The following is a 21,210-nucleotide window of genomic DNA, read 5'->3' on the forward strand; positions in this document are numbered from 1 at the left end:
CAAAACACAGCACTGAGTATACCATATCTCTTACTGGCAAAACTGCAGTGTGCCACTGTCTGCCTTCAAGTGTCTTGACTCCTTTCTATTAAGGCAGGTACCTTAATGGAACAGCTTTCATGGCTCCATTTTCTAGTCCTCTTCTTTAGGACCAGATTCTCTGAAACCAGTTCGATATTTTAGCTATTATCTTTCCTCCTTCAGAGTTTATCAGCACCAAATTTCAACTGACAGGGTTTGGCCACCTTTATAACAAAACTATTCATAATAAACCTCTCTGCTCCAAACTCGTATTTGTTTCCACTCAAACTAAAACTCGCAGGTTTTCTTTTTGATTTGTTGCTGAGCCAGCTTAAACTCAGTGCAATGAAAAAACAAGCTCCTCACACAGACTCCATCAAAACTCTTACTGACAGTGACATTTACAATCCTCAGCATTACCTGACACATAATCTGAATATGCTGTTGGAGTAAATGATCTTCCTTTATTTAAATATTTATCTCAAGTTTTAATAATTACTTTTCATCCTATATAAACACACACGACAAGATCTCTTCTTGTTTTTCATATTATCAAAATTTCTACCTACCCTCGCTGATTTCACCCAAATACATGCTTCTGCAAAACAAGAGCCCTACAATACCAGGATGGGGAGAGGGAGGGAAGGAAAGGCAATACTGGGGGGGAAAAAGTAACCAACTTAACCTCAGAAGGTATCATGAAACATCACCATCACCCCACAATAAGGTAATTCGATAATAAATCCTGTCCAAACACCATTCTGAAACAAACATGTAGTCACCATTATGCTGTTCCACAACAGTAAGTTATATAAAGCATTACTATTGTCTGGCAATATATATGCCCTTCCAACTATCTGTGCCACTAGATCAAAAAACAAAAAGTGCAACGTCAAAAGAAGTCACAAATGGCATTCCATCAATTTCTGTTCTGCACCCTCTTGCCAATCTATTCCTCTTCAACATTAAACAGCAAAAAGGCTCTGCTTATAAAACAGCAGAAACTCACCAAGTCCAAATTCAGCACACTTTGTCAGATACCCTTCAGGTGTTTTATTTTTGTTCAGAAAAATGGTGAGCTTGCTTTCCTTCATCTCAAAGCTGGTTCAGAGCATTGTATACCTGGGAGAGTGAGAGGGAAACCCTATATCAAAAGGAAAAAAAGCTAAACCTATTTTACTAAAGCAAAGCAAATCTAGAGAAATTTCAGTATTTCTCACCACACATAGACTATGAAACATAAAGTTAATGTAATATTAAAATTTTTATTATTTAAGAGACCCACCACTCTGGACATCTGCCTGACAGGTTTAACTCATCGCTCTAACAGTGCAAAAAAGCAAAAGTTCTATAAAACCGTAATGACTGCCACCTTAAAATGCAAAAAACTTGACAATGCAAAATTTCAAACATGTAAATTCTTTTGCATTCACTGAATTTCAAATCAATGCAATTAGCAATGCACACAGCACTGCTCTCCTAACATATGTGCACACCAGTAAGAAAACTTCTATTTGAGGCTGGAACAAATGGATAAAAATTTCCAATTTCTATTAACAGATCACCTAACACCAATTAAATATCATACTGAGAAATAAACTTGATAATCTTCAAAATTAGCCTCATGAGAGAGTTTTAAATCTTACAGCAACTTGTGAATACAGCTATGATTGCTTCCTACAAACTAACAATAGCCTTGAAAAAGTAAACCAAGTTCTAATTTAATAAGATATTTCATTTCCACTGGCTATGAGTGAATACAGAAACGGGGGTAAAAAGCCAGTGCTGAATACTAAAAGGAAACAGCCATTAGATACATTAAAGATTCAATATTGCTCCCTCTGAAATTGATAGTTCTGTTATCAGTGACACAAATGAGCAGCATCAGGCTGTCAGAACAAAGAATGGACAAAACAAGGCTACCTTCACATGCATTACTTGTAGTAATTTAAGTAGTCAGGAAGGGAAGTGGGAGAATGCCTGAGGTAGACATCACTATAACACACCTATGAATGGAGCACAGAAGAAGGACTAGAAAACACTATTCACAAAATTAAAGAAAAGAATCTCAGAACTGGAATAAAACTGTTATCATTTTACTTCACACATACAAAAAGATCATAAAAAGAGAACTGAGGAACTATTGACCTATCAGGCTCCTGCAGACAATCTACAAAGTTTTCACTCAAGTACTGAACAATTGACGCACTGCAGACCTGTATTTCACCCAATCCATAGAATATGCAGACCTTCAATCAGGCTTTTCCACAAAAGGCTACCCTTTGTGATAAATGAACCTCTGAAAAAGATTCTAATATAACTTACCATTATGTATGGCATTCATCAACTTCACGAAAGCTTTTGAGTTAGGAGAAAAAGGGCTTCATGTTAAGATCATGTTTAACAGACGCACAAAAGAATGTATGTATAGACAGGAATTTCAGTGAACAATAATATACCTGAATACATCTTTCTTGTATTAGAGCTCTGATCATTTACAGTAGCACAAATTGTAAAATGGATTTATTTCTATCCACGATAATGTTGTACTTATATTTCTTTTATCAGTGTTGGTTAGATATTAAATAGCAAGTATAAGAACATTCCAGCACATGCCAATTAGCTGCATTCTAAAGCTAGTATTACAAATAAAAAATCAAATTCTTTCCAGTGGCAATCAGTCCCCCCAAGAAAAGACTGATTCTAATTTCATTGTCTGCAACAAATTTAGAAACTGAAACGGAAGTTGCCTTGCTAATTTTAATCACAAGGCATCTGTTTTGCTTCACTGATAGATTGAGATGAACTCAAGCAATCAAGTCTAACAGGAAACCGTTGTGTCTCCTGGACTTCAGAGAGCTCAGTCCAAGAACAACTCAGATACACAGAAAGAACATCCAACCAGTGGTACACCGAAGGAGATGCTCACACGAACTTCCTTTCCTTCATGGGCTGGGGTGTTTAGAGAGTATTGATCTCTGATCCTGAAGTGCCAGAACACACTCACATCCTCTGCCATGCAGCTGAAGTCTCCAATGCAGCCACCACAGCACTGTAATGCCCAGCTGCCAAGTGGTGGCAGCCATGCAGATGCCCTCTTGCACTTAACCCACCAGCTCACTCCTGCTTACGATAATGACCCCATGACTACAGAATTATTTTAGTTTCAGTCTGCTCGTTCACTCTGTCACACTACTAAGGAACAAAGCCCTCACTTTACACATCTGGTTTGACTTGGTAATCAAATGATTTCACAGGCCACAGTGGGGTGAACACCTCTGTCACACTCCCATGGGGGAATTTAATACCTGCATCAGCCTCTGAGATCTGACTGCAGTAACTATTTGGGGTCCAACAGGGCAATTACCTCTAATGCTTTATTTTTCTCTTTTTACTCTTGCTACAACTGGAAGCTACTAAACATTGCTGTCATAAGCCATTTTTAACTCTTCTGAAGGGCCCTCTGAACATCATAATTTCAAAAAAATGAATGAATAAAGACACCTTTAACTTCTGTCATTCATACTCAAAGATTACAAAACTAACTAAGAAGCAATTTTAAAAAATTTAAAAGCTTTGACTTTTATCTACTCACTAAAACTGAATAACTAGCCAAAGGTACGTCAGTGGAAATACTTGTAAAATTTGGAATATTTTAATTAAAGCATTAATTTACAAAGTCTGTTCTCTAAAAAACATAAATACTAATGTTTGGGGATTTAAATTTTGTGGTACAGAAAAAACATACAATGTACAAAATTCTGTACGATATTTGACAGAAGTGCATTAATCTGAAATAAATGAAACTGATAATCTTAATTAACCTTCTTAACAGTTTTCAGAGAACTAGCAAAATACAAAAATACACTCATAATTTGCAAGGAAAAAAATTACTAAAATGCACAGAGCTGATATGACTGGAATCACATTATACTATAGAGACAAATTCTTTCTCAGGTGCAGAGGACACAATGCAACTGCAGCCTGCCACTCTTAAGTGCAGAATCATTTCACCCACACCTACTCTCCACAGCCTTTATTTGATTATAATTGTATCAATTCTCTCCAGTTATGCTCAATTTTTTGTGCACAAGAAATCGCAGCCATTTTGATCCATCAGTGCTTTCAACACTTTCAAATTTAAGGAACCACTGGGTAGGTTTGGAAGGAAGCTTGGGGTGGTGGTGGGATTTTTTTCTTTCCTCTTCTTTATTTTTTATTATATTCCAACAATCTCAGCCCTAGACTGCTGAAGCTATACTTTTTGCTTTTGTTTCTTTAAAACTGTACCAAACAGGAGCCACCACTAAGCCAAGCCATCACATACAATGTATTCCCAAACATCACTCAAGAGGTATGAGAAAGTTTCCAAGCAGAATAGACTAGATATGCCCCAATGCAAAATTTACTGCTCTAAGATAATACTTCATAGATAAACGAGGAATAGATGCAGTTAAAGAGCTAACAAAACACTAGCTGTTCTACCACAGACCTCATCCAATTACACAAGGAAGGGCCAACACTAGATCAGCCCTGCTTGTGACTGATGGAGCCAATTCTAGACTCCCCCAAAGCCTCTCCACAGAACAGAAGGAGAACTGTTCCCCTACCACCACTCCCTTCCACACTCCATAAATTAGTAGAAGGCAGATGAAAAAAGGTGTTTTATTCTGGAAGGAAAAAAGAGCTACTGTCTTGGTTCCTGTGTAACTGCCTTTATTGGCAGCTAGGTCTTTCCTGACTCCCTCGCTGAAGTATCGCCTCCCAGCCACCCAGTTTTCTGCTACAATGTAGAGCCAAATTGAAATTCAACATGCTAAGGTGTCAAGAAAGGTTAGGGACAGTGAATGGTAACTACATATCTATATATATATATAGATATATATATATAGATATATATGTGCATGTGTGTGTATATATATATATATATATATATGCTGTAATATCTGGACTTCACTTCTCATTGTTTTCCTTTATTTGCCATCTCTGGTGCCTCCTGCACCTTCCTCTCAGTCCTGGCTAAATCTTTCCCCTCTTCATCCAATCCTTACAGCAGCTGCTGTTGTTTACTTTACTTAGAACCTTACAATTATTCCTCCTTAAAATCAATTCTGCTCAGAAAAAAATTTAATGCTTCCAGGTCATTCATTTCAATTTCTGAAATGACGCAGTATTAATACCTACATCCAAGCCACCATCCTCGGGCTGCTCATTACTTGTTTTTAAGGGAATTGGTTATGCATAAAAAACCTTAAGTTCCATTCTAAGCTTACTACTTCTCTACAACAGAAAAAAAGGCTAGTGACTTTGTCCCTAGGAAGGATGTTATTTGCTGTAACCAAACCCTACATCCATCAGATTAGGCATTTGTCCATGACAGTTACCATGCTTTAAGGAAAAAAAGAGTGAAAAACCCAAACAAAACAAATCCCAACAATTTGCATTTAACATTCTTATGTGAAAGCTAACTATATTGACAGCTTATGAGCCACTTTTTCATTTGGAGGAATGAGGGGTGTGTTTGGTGTTTGGTTTTTTGTTTGTTTGCTGGGGGAGGGTCTGTTGAGGTTTTTTTAATTTACTTGGAATCTCTAGTCATTCTTATCTCACAGATATTCAAAACAAATAAACAATGGGAATCAGGAATAAAACCAAGTCAAGTATGTAGGATCTAACAGGATTACTCATGCAGAAGCCCCATTTGCATGTTCATATTCTTCAGTTCCATTACCAGCTTCCATGAAACCCCTTCTCAACCCAGATTTCTAGAGCTATACTGGTCCAAAGAACATAGATGCTCATTCACTTTTTTAATGACCGAAATTTTCCCTTTTTTCCTGTTAGTTAGGTTAATGAGGACCCTTTTCTGAACCTTCTACCACTATACAAAATTCTCTCTCACAAAAAGACATGCAGCAAGCTAGATCACTGTCAAAATGAACAGTTTTCTTCCTGTTATACTTATGGCCTTCTCACATATCTACCAAATCTGACACTGAAAGATGAACACTTCTATTTAAAAGCTGAATAAAAAGCATATAAAGAGCAATATGAAGCAATGAGTTTGCATCTAAACTAGGTGTTAAATCCCAGTTTCGTTCAAATGGACAAAAAATGGCTTTACATTCAGGATCAGATAAGAAGTAGCTTTTCTAACAATAGAAAATAGTTTATTTCACTTACTATTTCCTGCATTACCAGCATAAAAGCTCTTGCAAGAACTGTCCTGCTAAGAATTTTAACAGCACATTTTGTGTATATGGCATACCTGTATATCAATTTCCTACAACAGCTTTTCAGGTATGCCTAATATTCTTGAAAGAGAGTTTTATTTGAGTAACCTTCTGGAAATACATTGTTGGCTTACTGCTGCCAATTTTCTGCATTTTAATCATGTTGGGGAGATTTTCAAAAATGAGCTCCCATTCAGATGGATGCACATGCAGATCATGCAGGTACACTAATGTTTGTACAGCACCAGAACACCATACAGTGCAAAGGCACTTGGACACACTGTCACTTACTGTCCCCAAGGACACTTCATGCACATGGAGCCACCAGGGGCCCACCTGGCTGCACAGGCTCCACTACAGAGCCAGAACTGCAGGGGTGCATGCGCTGCAGCACTGCGCTAAGTGACACACTACAGCACCACAGGCGACCTGGAGGATCAGAAAGCCGCTGTGCTTGGTCCTATCACACCCATATAACCTGCTTGAGGAAAAAAATAAATTACTTACACATGAAGGTAGCACAGGGACTTGATAATCAGACAGTTAGCCCTATTATATGTTTTAAAAAGCAGTATAGCTCCTATATGAATGTGAGTGTCATCCTATATGAGTGTCACATGCATCTCTCTATTCTAAGTCTTAATGGATTTGTCCCTGAGCAACATCTTTCACTGAAAAGCTCAATTATTTTAAGGTAACTAGTCTTTTTTATGCCACTGTATTATGTTAGCATTTCTAATTTTTTTTCTTTTCTTTTGAAACTTTGCAAGGGAATTGCAGAAATTATTATGATAATCAACAACATCTCTAGACATCACAGCCTCTCCCCAGATATAATCCTGAGACAAGCTTCAGTCGGTTTAACTTCTGGTACTGCAGCTCTTCACATCAAATAAATGGAAAATTTAAATGCTAAGTACACTTCCTTCTGATTTTAAAAACCTGACTGCAGTGTTGTCACCTCTGACTGACAACAACAACAAAAAAATTTTACCATATGAATTGGACAATCTTCAGAAGGACAAAAAAGTTTCAAGAACTATCAACACATACACATCACTTATTTTTCAGATATATTTGATTTCTGAAAGACTTGAAAGTCTGTAAGATCTGAAAAGTACAGTTTTCAAGGAAGGGTAAAAAACCCTACTGGCTCCTTTTATAGTCAAGCCTCTTCTCCACCCTCCCCCACACGCACTTTTTTATGTTCCCTTGTCACCTTTAACAGATTTTATGGAGTTAAAAGACTGATTGCTATCTCACATTTGACTTACAAAGAATGCCATACTCTAGTAATTGACTGCAGATGCTGAAAAATGTTCACACTCAAGAAGACGAATATTTTCATTTTAAAATATATATATATGTATACACACAAAAAAACCTCTTAATTTGATACCATTTTGAAAGTCCTTTTTTTAAGTTAAGCCATTTTAAAGGAGGTTCTGGGAACTAAACAGTTACAAGTAAGCTAACTCTTGTATCTCACTTTGTTTTCCAAGCAGCAATACAATTAAGGAATATATCCTTGATCTTCAGAAAAGGGATACACTTCTAAAGCAAGTATCAAGTTTTTCAACAAAGACATCTGATAGGATAGGAATCTTAACTGCTTCACAGTGTCTCCTTATTCCCCTGCTCAATTTAAAATTATAATTCTTAGTTTTATAATGAGAGTTAAAGAACTAACATAATCTAAGCACAAACCTGGAAATTTCAGTACCTTTTCTCTTTCTGCTCTTATTTTTTTAAATGTAATAATGATAATACCACATACTTTTACTCCATGTATCTGCAAAGACCATCAGCCACTGGAAAAGCAGGCAATTAATTTTCTTCCCTATGCAGACAACAACAGTAGCAAAGCTGTCAGCCAGATCTCGTTCGTGCAGCACAGTTTATGCAGATTAGCCAGGCCTAAAGTAAGTTAGTTTTTATCAGGAGTTCAAACCTAACACCAAATATATACAAGGCATTTTGTAGGCTTATGAGTCAAATATAATATAAAAGCAAGCAGTTTACAAAAAGGTCATGAACTTCTCTGAAAACCTCCCCTTACCAGACAAAACAGATTTATAGCTACATTTGGAAAGTAGTAAGCACAGAAACTTAAGTAGCCTTTAAGCCATTCCCAGTCCATTTTCTTCTCTGCCAGTACAGATACAACTAATAAACAGGCAGTGTAATCACAAAAATACTTATTACGTTTCCAAGAGTTTGTATTTAGATGTTAGTTCCACAAATAATTCTGTATGGGCAAAAATCTTGACCTGCAGAATTTCTTGTATTTTTTATTTAATTAATATTTGAGTAGAAGACTCACAAATCTTTAATAAAACCAGTGTTTCAAACAGTTTAGAAATATTTACATCTTTTTGCTAAGCTGTTTAGAACTATATCTTTCTCCCATAATTAGTAACTAACAAAATTTTCTTTATTTTGTTATTAAATGAAAGACCTAAAAGGGAAGTCAAAAAAATACACAGCATCTGACATGTATTACAAGTTTGTAATTTAAATATATTATTTGCTGTTGACTGTCAGAGTATAATAAATAAATAAATAACTACATATTTTGAAATTTAAATAGAAGCTAATGCCCAGACTCACCATAATTTGAGAATCTAGTTTAAAGATAAAATCTTAAAAGTTTCTATTTTAACCTGACAAACACATTCTCATACAACAATTAACTAGTTATGTAATTTCCACAGCTGCCAAGATCTTCTCTGAAATTAGCAGGCCTTAGCAGCTTGGCGTGGAAGCTCTATCCCAGTTATTAGAGCTTCCCTTCCCTGGGCCATTATTTTTTCCCTTCAGAAAGCACTCCCATCTGTTTTCACTCAAAACCAAAAACTTTACAATTTTATGAGAAAGGAAAACTTTGCCTTGTTTTAAATCAAGTTTTGTTTCAAAGTGATTTTCCAAGAGTTTCTAGTCTTGCAACACTCACAGGGCAGCTGATTTGCAGCTCATGCACAAAACACTGCTCCCATGGCAAGTCAGGCAGCTTGGAGACTTCATGAGTGGAACAGGCTGAACATTTCTTGTTTTCAGCAGCCCATCCAATTAAGCACTATATTGTAGTACTTATTTTTGCATAATAATTACAATCCTGCTTCTAAACATTTTTGTAAGTTGAAATATTTTTAAATTAAAGATACTTTCAGTCTATCAAAGAGCTTCAGACTCTTTGAAAAGCATGTTTTAAATATATCAATCATTATATGCCTCTTCTCAACTTTTATATTCATAGGCATATTTTAGGAGGAAATTGGCACCATAAATATAGTACTTTGCTACCTGCAACATGTATGGAGTAATTTCAATTAATTCTGATGTAATTTTTCTATCCCTTCTTGAAATGACTGTCACAGCGATGATAATAGCCTTTTTTTCCCCCTGAAGTATTATAATGTTCAGTTCTCCATCATTATTCAGAAGTTTTTCAGAACTGTTTTTAAAACACATCTCTACTAGAAGTTTCATTGTTCAGTATTTTTTCCCACAGCCTTCTTAATGAAGGAATTCTTATTTATTACATCCAAGTACATTTTTTACAACATACGTTTTTAGAAACCACTCTGAACCCGCAGAGGGAGCAGCAAAGATGACTTAACTTCTCAATCTCTCAAAAAGCACAGAACATACTATGCTGGGAACTAATTCTAGCAGACCCATGCTGCCTGAAAATTTACTACTAACGACTGTATTTTGAAATGTATTATTTGCCCAATTACAAACTATTTCTATTTCATATGCTAAACTTATGCACCATGCAACATTTTATTTTAAAAATCAAAGAGAAAATACAGCACATAATTAGATTCATAGGTAAGGACCAAACAAGAATCTTAGCAAGCACATTGACTTCTTAGCTCTAGAACTTCCAGCATTTGCAAATCAAATAAATATGTTTGACTAAACTGTATCTTCTAGAAAATACATTTTCATAACTGAGATTTGTTCAACTATTACTTTCTCTCACTTGATGATGTTTTACTTCTTTGCTAGGTTAAGGATCATTGTACCAATTTTCAGTTCCTCATATGATATCCATGTCTGATAAACTCACTCCTTAGCTATTCTCCAATAATGTGCTTTTTCCAGTCATTGAATCCTTCTCGTAGCTCTTTTCTTTACACAGAGCAAATCACAGAACCATACACAGTATTCAGAGACCAGACACTCTGAATGCAGAGCTGCCTTTCTCATTAGCTTGCTGTTTATGCATTAAAACATTTTTTAAACACAGCTCAGCACTGCAAACTCAGACACAACTGATTAATCACCTTTATCCTTTTTCTCTACAGTCCTTCTTTCCCCAGAAGGCCATCCTTATCCTGCAAGTATACATCCATCTTTCTAAGATAATCTTCCACTTTAGCTCTACCAACATAACTCTTAGTTTGTACCGCTGACCAAGAGATTCATTTTACCCTGCCCTCATAACCAGACTTTTTCAAAAATTGCAGCATTTTCCAATAGATTTCACAGACTATTCTGAATTGGAAGGGACCCACAAAGACTGCTGAGTCCAACCCTTTGGTGGCTTGAGGATCAAAGCTGTGACCTTGGTGTTAAGAGCACCATGCTCTGACCAACTGAGCATAAGGGGAAATAACAAAATGAAGTAAACATTGGTTTAAAAATGCTATGAACATTCATAAATAAAATTTCAAAAATTTCAAAATAAAATTGAAACTTACCTATTAATTACAGTTAATGGAAGGATTTGCTGACTTCCTAGCATTACAAGTCTTTATTTAAAATGTCATGCTGTATCAATTGAAATGTAGACACCTACTATGCCATTTCTATTAAAAAATTAGGATATTAAAAAAATCAGTCCAATAAGTTGTTTTCCATAACTCTCAATATCCACCACTAATCATTAAAACTTTGTATGTCTTAAAATCTTCCTTTCTTCTGCAGACACATCCTAATTGCATAACATTAACTACTTGTTAGTCTCTCTTATAACTTCATGAGTTTTAAAGACTCATTGAAATTTAACACTGACAGTCTAAAAGCATGGAAGTACGAGGTATTCATCATCAGGAAATGTCAATACTTCTGGCTGTAGCTGCTGATAACAACTGTTTTACTTAAAAACTTGTAAGATGGATTTCATGATAATCCCCATTTTCATAAACTACTTCCTCATGTGATTTCCTCTCTGTTACCTGATGAACATGTCCATGTTTTCTAAACTAACAATCATCAATTTTAACATTTTAATCTTGTACACCATTCACCAATCTCAACATCACTTCTGTTCAATCTCAAATATGAAGAATGAAATTCTCCATGCATTGATTTTGCCTTGTATGCTTTCTATACTATTTGCTTAGTCCTTAAATGCCATTAGTATCTATTAATATCAATGAGTATCAAATTCTTCTTTATATTCTATCTCCTCTGAATACAAACTGGCTTCTTAACACAGCGAGACTTCTGCTTTGGTGCAGATAATAGCACAAACTGTTTCAGAGTAATTTTTCCTAAACTCTTTCTCCCAGTAGATTCAGCTACTAAGTCAAACTTTAAACACAGCGTCCTGAAAATTCAACAAAAGAACAAAAGTAATGAGGGACTTTGTATCCAAATGAGAATAATTTCAAGTTACTCTTCTGCTTTGAAAATCAGAGGTCCCTTATGTCATCAGTGCAACAATGAGCTTAACAGTACCATGATCCTGCACAGCATAACGTGTGTAACACTGACAAAGGTTTCAGCACTGCTTGAATCAGATGGGAAAGGAGAAAAAATATACATGGAACTAATCTGAAGCATTTAGCAAACTTGTATATAAAGCTGAAACTTAACTGCACAAGACAAGATCAACTCAGAGGGACCTGTGCCTGTTAACAGGCACATTAGCAGTTTCTCAGAATTTGAAATACTGCTTTAATAAAATACAATACTGGGTTTGGATGACTCTTTTATTCCAAAAAGTGTCCAGTGTTACCAACCATAGCATACTGAAGATTGGCCAAGGGCAGAATATATACAGTGCAGAGATAAAAATGTAGAAAGACAAATTCTAATTTCACCTCAATCAGGACAAAGGAATTCCAGAAAATGGACACAGGAAGGTGCTGAAACAATGGGCTAACCATTTCGAGGCCCACTTGATAATTTAATCTTTTCCAGTCTTCTTGAAGAAAAAAAAAATATAAGCTTTTTTTAGGGTTTACACTACACATAACAGCATAAAATCAATTTTACAAAAATTAAAATATTGAAGCAAATAATTCCCTGAAGTCCTTAGCTACTGAAATTGATACTATACTAATTTGTTGTACATTTGAAATCAAGAGCAGAACCGGGAAAGACAGAGAAGTGCCTGAAGCGCTGTAACAATTCCAGCAGCAAGTATCCATGCTGAACTTGGAAGACAACTGCACAAGAACTTTATCTACCATGAAACAGAAATTTCAGATAACTTCCGATACTTGATTCTTTCCATTTTACATTGCTACATTATTCCACAAAAGTCAGAAGGTAGTGTACATCACACAAAATGTTCTTTTTCCTGTTGCTGAGGGACACAAGCTCTCGATGCTTTACAATACTAGACTAAAAATCTTAAAATATTACTCCCTAAAAGGATGGTGAGAATGAGCTTAATCCTGAGAATACAGCCTGGACAGCTTTGACTTGGAAAGTTAGACAGCTCTGTGAAATAGTTGAGTTTAGATTAAATCAATACACACCTTCCCCTATTAAAAGATTCAGATCCTGAAATCACTCTAAGACCAACCCTATTTGGGGTGAACCATTATTAGCTTTATATAACTCCTCCAATAACTTAGGCCTTTTTAGACAATAAACTTAAAATGCTAGTGAATTCTCAAAAAAAGAGAAGTATGGTTTGTAAAGAACTTTGGTGGGGTTTTTTTAAAGAGGGTACTAGTAAAGTATTAATTTACTGCAAAAATTCCCTATCAATCCCTACCAATTTAAATTTTATTTCATTTTTAACAGTTAATTTTTTTCTTCGAATACAGTGATAAAGTAACACATAAAATGCTTTCTGTCAGGTTATAAATACATTTCAGTAAAAATAACAGACAGCATGAAGATTGAACATTTAAGTTTAACCTTGAACACATCAGATCTGTTGCATGGCAAACACAACCTGAATGTATGTGTTGTAACAGCTTCTAATAACATGTCCTTATACTATACCAAAATTCATGGTACATTTCTGTTATTAAGCAGGAAAAGAGAAGCCCTTTGGACTGAATAAATTCAGAAATGACAAATATTTTTACAAAATTAGCTGAGTGTACTTGCTCTGAACAAAACTTTTTGGGAAGACAACTAATTATGTGTAAGTAACACATGATGAATCTGTGTTACCTTTTAAAATAAGCTTCCCTTCACACTTCATCTCATATGAACATTAATTATGAACACAATTATCATCCATCTGTAAAGTCATATTTTTCATAATTTCTATGGATCTCAACAAGTACTCTTCAGAAAATTGAAAGAGAGTTATAGCTTTTGATAGCTGCTGTTAGGAAGACTATGGAAAAAAAAGAGGAGGAGATTCCTGCAAAAATGCCTCAGAAGCGTTGTTTAGTATGGTCTAGCTCATTCCTGATTTGGCTTCTTTGAGGTATCAAGGTAATTCCAAGTAAGAGGCAATAAAATATTTTTGACTTGAGTACTCTGTGTTTTCACTCACTACATTTACATGCACAAAATCTTATCTGTGAGCTTGGATCAAATAATTTAGACTGACTTGTCAGATCTTGTTACTCAACAATGTAGTGGGCCCATTGAAAAGAGAAACATCAGCACATTACTCCTGAGAAAATACATGTTTCTGATAATACTGGCAACACTCATATGTCCTTCTTCATTGCAACACAAAAAATTGTTGTAAAGTGGGTTATTGGGTTGCTAAACCAAAAAATGCTTATGATGAAGCAAGGAGAGCAGCACTACAACCATAAGAAAAACAGGAGATGAGGGAGAGGAGTACATTACAAAAATAAGCTGTGATTCAAGCAGACGTTTCTGGACAAATTTAGAGCTCGTGCTCAAAGACATCTCGTTTGTTTTTGTATCTCTGGGTTTTCTTGGTTTTGTTAGGGTGATTTTGTTTATGAATTTTGTTTGTTCATTTATTCATATCCATGTTCTTTGGCATCCTCAGAAAATATCACTGTTTTAGAGGACAGGTCTAATGCTGGCCACCAAGAATCTAAGTATACTTTAACAGATGTGAAACTATAGGTTGAATATCATGATAAAAGCAATAAATCACACACAGTATTTCCATCCATGTATTTATTTACAAAGACTTTAACATTATCACTGGCGTCTTCTAGAAGGAAGAGTGAGAAGTAATGAAGAGAACAAAGGAACCAAGAATGGACCTGGACAGGGAAAGGCCTGTTCAAGGAGCTGAAGAAAGCAGAATATTCTACAATAAATATAAGAGGGAAATGATAAATATAAGTGGGTCATTCACTTCAAACCAAGACCTTGTACTTCTATCTCCTACCCCAACTAGGAGTACTTCTAACTCCTACCCCAACAGCAACACATAATCCCCCTCAAAGGAGGTCATAAAGGAATAAGAAAGTTCATACTATAATAATCAGAACACTGATACGAATATGTTAGATGCTCACTGTTCTTAACAGGTAAGAGGTAAACACATTCTTAAAACTGTATTTTAAACAGAAAGATAAATAGTGAACTATGAAGTTTTGTCATATGCCATTTCTCTCCATTGATTTCAATATAGGAAAAGTATTTTTAATATAGCTTCTACTGCTATTGCCATTATTATGCATAATAAAAATGACCCTTTGTATCTAACTGCTTTAAAACAATGTGGCTTTGACATCAAGTTTTTAAGTACCTGCCTTGTTCTGAAAGAAATACAGTTTTTTCCTTGAACTATGTATATTTTAAAAATATCTCTTGCTTATAGAGTGAAAGTAAACAATACAAATAGCATAAAACCCTCCCCAGAAGCAAGTATTCAAGCTCCATTTCTCTCTTCCCCCAAATCAGAAAAATGAAGAAAATGAAAATTTAAGAAAAAAATATTTTAAAAAAAGGACAAAATTTTGAAGTTTCAGAAGTGAGGTAATTTGTTATTTTTTTACATCACAAAAGCTTTGAAAGAAACTTCAGAGCAACAAAGACTTTGATAGATAAGAGCATCCTGCCAGGCCATTCCACACACAGGTTTACTGGAAACAGAAAGCCTCTCACAGCCCCAGATGTGCATAACATTTAGAACAGAGGAAGAACAAACCAGCCAATTTCAATTGCTAAATAGCACACGAGAATATGAAAATGTCATCCAGCTGCACAGGAGTTCAGACTCAGAATATAATTTTACATGTTTAACTGGTCATTCTCCATGTAGACATTCTGATTTTCAGTTAAGCTAAATTGGGAATATGGAACTGAGGGACACATTCAGCAAAGCTGACATACCTGAGTATCAATTTTGTTTTCTCTGTGTAACAGAACACACAGACAATCACGTCAATACTAACTATCACCTTTTTTTTTTTTTAGCTAAACCTGTCACATGTAATTTTCAAAGAACCTATTTACATGCAACTTTTCCCCCTACAGCTTCAAAACCTGCATTTATATAGCCTCTAAGTCAATACACAGGTCCACCTACTACAGCCACCTACAGCACAGTGGCACCTATACATGGAACAGAACTTACTTTTCCAACAGTTCTTTTTCCCCCAGTGTGATTTTCACAATATTTTAAATGATACTATGTTCCTGAAAAGCATACTCAGAATTATAGCTAAAATAATAAAAACCTATTTTGAGGTAAAAATATAAATCCAATAAATGCCTACCTGAACCCACTGGAGATGAACCAACACTAAGACTTTGTAAACTTCCATTCCTGAGCAAAGTTGGAGATTTTTGAAGACCAGAGCTTGTCACACTTCCTGCAGCAGATGCCACAGATGAAGTTGGGGAAGCAGAAGAAACTGAAAGATGGGAAAGACTTTCTTGACTTTTATTTCCTTTAGGTCTACCAGGCCCATGTTTACTTTGCTTATTTCCTTTCCGTTTCTTCTCTGTTACAGTTTCTTCTTCAAGTCCAGAAGTCTGAGCTCGTTTGTATGCTGTAGGAGTAAGGCTTGAATTATTTATGTCTCCAGGTGAGCTGTCAAAGTTTTTAGATTGGGGAACAGCTGCTGACGATGTAGGGAGACCAATTAAGGAAGTGAAACAATTGACTCCACCCTCTTGGCTCCCAGCCTCTCCTTTATGTACATCTTTGGTTGACGAAGCCTGTTGAGAATGTGTGAAACTGTCACTTCGCAGATCTGTGTCTGTAAAACTCAAAAAATCTTGGGGAGACTGAACCGAACTTCCAGAAGATGACTTTATGCTCCCAGGAGTGCCCAAAAAGCTTCCTAAAAGGAGAAAGAAGTACAATTATGTTTTTCCCTGTAATTGATGAAAACCAGTGAGAAGTATTATAATCTTAGAATAAAAAAATCTAATGTGAAAGACTTAATGAAAAGCTTCAAGCTTTACCAAGAGCTAAAGAACTCTTTAAATAACTCATTGGATTGGTTCTCCTGCTGATCTTCACTTGGCTGGATATGATTCTCAGATTCTTGTCTGAGATTCAAATTTGCATCTGGGGCACAAACAAGGTGAAAATGAATAAAAGAAAAATAACAATTTTGTTGTTTAGGCACCTTTAACATCCATCATGTTTTGAAGCCATAACAAACACTTGGTGCAAACTGGAGCAGTTTTTTTTGAACATACAGCTATATAAAAAGAAAGCTGATACAAATGTGTTATGATCACATGTACACTATGCCTGCAATCTTCCTTACCATTCTACCTAAAATCAAGAGTCTGACACAGGTCAAGGGAACAACAACAATTGGGCTTAATTCTCCCCAGCTGAGGAGGAGTTCCATAGAAGACGTATTTTTCAAAAGTATAAGAAAGAAAGTGAAAAACAGTGTATGAAATTGGCATTTTAAGACTTCTTTAGCACTGTCACAGAACCATAAAGACCTTTTGTGTAATAGAATTACATTCCTTCTTCAGTACTTGGAATGCAGTCATTTCACCACTATATTACTGTAATCAAGGCAGAAAACGTAGCACTCTTGGGAAATACAAACATCTACTTGCACTAAAATTCATTGATTTTATACAGGTGGGTGTCTGTGGGTACTGTTTCACAGAATTCAGACTGATGACAAACATCAAGAAAATATTCCTAACTATGACATTAGGCATAAAAAACTTATGTCCTTTAAAAACGAGTGTTTTATCATTAGTACTCCACTCAACATTGTTAAGAATTCTACTTAAAATAAAGTTTATTTAAAATAAAATTATATATACAGTTAACTAAAAGAATTTAAATATCATTCTTTTGTATTTTAAGTAATTTATATCAACTTCCCTTAATGCAGCCCAGAAGAAAATGCATGCACCTAAGAAAAATCTATTTTGCAATCTGCAGTAAGATTTTTCTTTAAATGAGGAATTCCAGAAGGCAATCTTCAAAGTTTTGAGAATTTAAACAAAAAAACCCTTCCTCTTCTTTCAAGTAAAAAAAAAACTGAAATATTGAAAGAGGTCTGGACAAATTTAGAAGTGTTCACTGCATAAATAAACTCAAAAGGAAAATCACCATCACAAAGCATAAACAGTCAACTACTAGACACCACAGTGAAAATGACTAAAAATTACTTTACAGAAGACCTAGTGTGTTGTGTTTACAAATAACATGTTTTATTAATTAAGGAATTAAAAAAAACCTTTCAAATTTTTTGATCATTTTTCAACTCTGATAAAGATGCCATAAAAAAATTTGCTTTTAAGAAATGTTCATAGTGCATGTTCATAGTGGGTTTTAGCAAGCTCAAAAAGTAACAGATTTTGTACTACCTAAGGTAAATAAGCCTTACATACTCACCTTCTGTTCATATATTTCAATGACAAAACAACTAAGTAGAAAGGTCTTTCACTCTGAAGGAAATGGTATACCTTCAATATCTGCATCTTGAAAAATTACTGAGGGGCCAATGCATCCCATGCATTAGGTAGTCCAGTTCTGTTCTTTAGCCAGAGCATTGACTAAAAAACATCTAGACTCAAATTCATATTAAAGTTTACCCCAGGCTAACTTTCCGGCACATAAAGAGACTTCTGTTTGCAGCTAAAGAGAAAACCTTAACAGTCTGAACAAAAGCAACAGTTCTGCCTTTTTTAACATGTACAACCTTCTCTTTCATGTTATAGCAACAAACATTTTTACCCTGAAAAAAGCTGGCTTTTTCCCTAAAGTGAAATCAGATTCTCAGTATTGAGGATAAAAGATTAACTACTTTTTGAGTTCTGCATACAAAAAAATTCTAATTCATGTCAAAGCAGAAGTTGTGTTACTGCTTAACAATCAGTACCTTGCTGAAAAGGGCTAGCTGCAGTCACAGTTGTTCCTGGATTTCTTCCAGCACCAGGCTTTCTTCCCCTCTGACCTGAGCTGTGACCTGCAGATTTCTTCCCTTTGCTCTCTGACCCTCTAGCTTCTGAAGAATCTTTTCCACTTGAAACATGTGTAGGAACTTCCTGGAAATTTGCATTTGTAAATCGAGCTGAGGTATCTTCCAACCGCTTCAAGGAGCCTGACATGGAGTTGTTGCTAGTGCTTGTGTATGTCTGGCATTTTAAAAGAGAGAAGAAATTAAATAAAGAAGTCACACAAAAAACTCTCACAACTGTTTAAAGGACCTCATTCTTTCAAACAAACACAGAACTGTTCAAATACTACTGTAACTAGAAAGAGCAGGAATTACAGCAGCTGAACTCTGAAGATTCTCAGCAAACAACTGAAGTACAGAAAACATTTTGTGCAAAAAAATGCATAATGGCTTTGGTTGAAATTTTTACTTCACTGGGGTAAATGGAAAAATCTCCTGGGTATGGTCTTTATAGTCTATTTAAATAGGATATTGTTATTTTATGCTTAAAATTAAAAATTAGAAAATAAACTTTTAATGTTTTTCTGAACATATAATTTTATGCCTTTTTTGTTAAACTGGAAATGTTGTTCCATCAGCAGTGGAACTGTTGAAGGTGTCAAAACCAAGAACTTGGAATTTTATGACTTTATAGCCTCAACGCCAAACCAAAATCAGTTCCCTGGCATGTGAACCATCCCCCATTCATCCAATTCCTTAAGAATCACCAAGTAAAGAAGACACATGAGACAGCTGACCAAGACACACTTACTTCAAACCCACTCTCTGACAGGTACAAAAACACTCTTGAGCTCCCAAAGCAAATTTCTTCCTCAACCCCTATCCACCCCCAAGATTTCCAGCCCTTTTCCTACACTCATACACTCTCCACAGGGCTTTCAAAAATTTCATCTTTAGGTCCATTATTTGTCTGTTAAATTTTACCAGAATTGTTCCTATTAGTGAACAATACTCAAAAGAGGTTTCACAGAAAGTAATTAGGTGGGAAGGGAAACTGTATGCACAATATTACGAAACCATTCAAGGGAATATTATTGTTCTCATGATTGAAAAAATGTGGAATTGTGGTAACAGAATTTTAGTAACATAAGAAAGAAAATTAAAGCAAAATCAGGAAAAAGAAAAACAATCTACTGTTATTTATACTCAAAACACCTAGTAAAACAGTTTCTTTAAAAATATATACATAAACCTAGAAACTACTCATTTGTTCAAAAAGAGCTTGTCTGTTTTTCAGTTCTTTACAGAACAGAATTTAAAATAGTATCTACAGTTATCTCCATTAAGACCACACAAACACATGCCTCTTAAAATTGAGCATACACATACATTTTCCCTGCCCCAAGTGGGATGCTTGCTGAATTCAGGCCTACAACAGAATGTTTCTTCATCTTTACAGAAAGCTTTGTATAGCAGCTGTACAAAGTTTTCCATATTTTACTAAAATAGATAAGACATTTACATAAACCTTACTTTTCAGTTGCAAATGACAGAAGACAACTAAATATACAAGCTTTGAGGAAAGCAAATACTTCAATCTATTTGCATACCAGGCCAGGCAATGACAAGCAGGCATTAATTTGCAAACACTGTGCTGTGATTTGGTTTGACTGCAAGTCTGAATCCCACTGCTGGCAGATTTTGAAGCACATGCATGCACAACACAGTTCTGCTTTGGAAAATTTTGCTCCCACAGCTATTTGCGTTTCAGAAGGTGCTGTAAGGTGTACAGAAATCTACATGCTTACTCAGAAAATCATAACACAAACATGATGAAATATACCCTAAGCACAGAGAGCTACTGTCATTTTTACATTCTCCATCTATCACTGTGTACCCTGAAGAGCTACACCATCCATCTGCAGCAAGTCTTAAAACTTCTGGGGATTTATGGTAAACATCCAATAATCAGTCTTGGTATACATAGTACGTGCCAAGGTTTGAATGGCCTTTAGCTCTGTACAGATCAGTACAGAGCTGTACCCTTGCACAGAGAGGGGAAGGACCACAGCAGGTAATTCTCCACAAAAATGCCAGATGGTAAGAGCAGAGCCTGAGCAAAAACTAACCAACCCAAAAAACCCCCAAAACCAACTCTGGATTTGCATGGCTGAGCCCATGAGAAATCGTGCTAACACCTCAGTGACAAAATACTGAAGAAGGAAAAACAAAAAAGGGTTACTGGGCAGATGTAACTGTGGCCAGAGAAGGACCAAGAACATGTGAGAGAATCAACTCTGCAGACACCAAGGTCAGTGAATAAAGAGAAGGAGGAGGTGCTCCAGGCGCCAGAGCTGATTCCCCTGAATCCTGTGAAGACCACGGTGAGGCAGCTGTGCCCCTGCAGCCCATGGGGATGCAGAGATGGACCTGCAGCCCATGGAAGAAACCCACACCAGAGCAAGTGGATGCCTGAGAGGAGGCTG

The 21,210-nt window shown here is 35.7% G+C and overlaps 1 protein-coding gene across 10 annotated transcripts in view; it reads right to left on the reverse strand.

The window, feature by feature from the left end:
* Positions 1-21,210, reverse strand: part of MLLT10 (MLLT10 histone lysine methyltransferase DOT1L cofactor) — a 135,950-nt gene that overhangs the window by 41,120 nt on the left and 73,620 nt on the right. For all 10 annotated transcript variants that reach the window (XM_030966989.1, XM_030966965.1, XM_030966971.1 and 7 more), the window contains 2 exons: positions 18,707-18,962; positions 16,115-16,684 (listed from right to left, as the gene is read on the reverse strand). In XM_030966989.1, coding sequence (XP_030822849.1) covers positions 16,115-16,684; positions 18,707-18,962 — 826 coding nt within the window. The remainder of the gene's footprint in view (positions 1-16,114; positions 16,685-18,706; positions 18,963-21,210) is intronic.

Source organism: Camarhynchus parvulus, chromosome 2 (assembly GCF_901933205.1).
Source record: "Camarhynchus parvulus chromosome 2, STF_HiC, whole genome shotgun sequence".
NCBI classification, from domain to species: domain Eukaryota; kingdom Metazoa; phylum Chordata; class Aves; order Passeriformes; family Thraupidae; genus Camarhynchus; species Camarhynchus parvulus.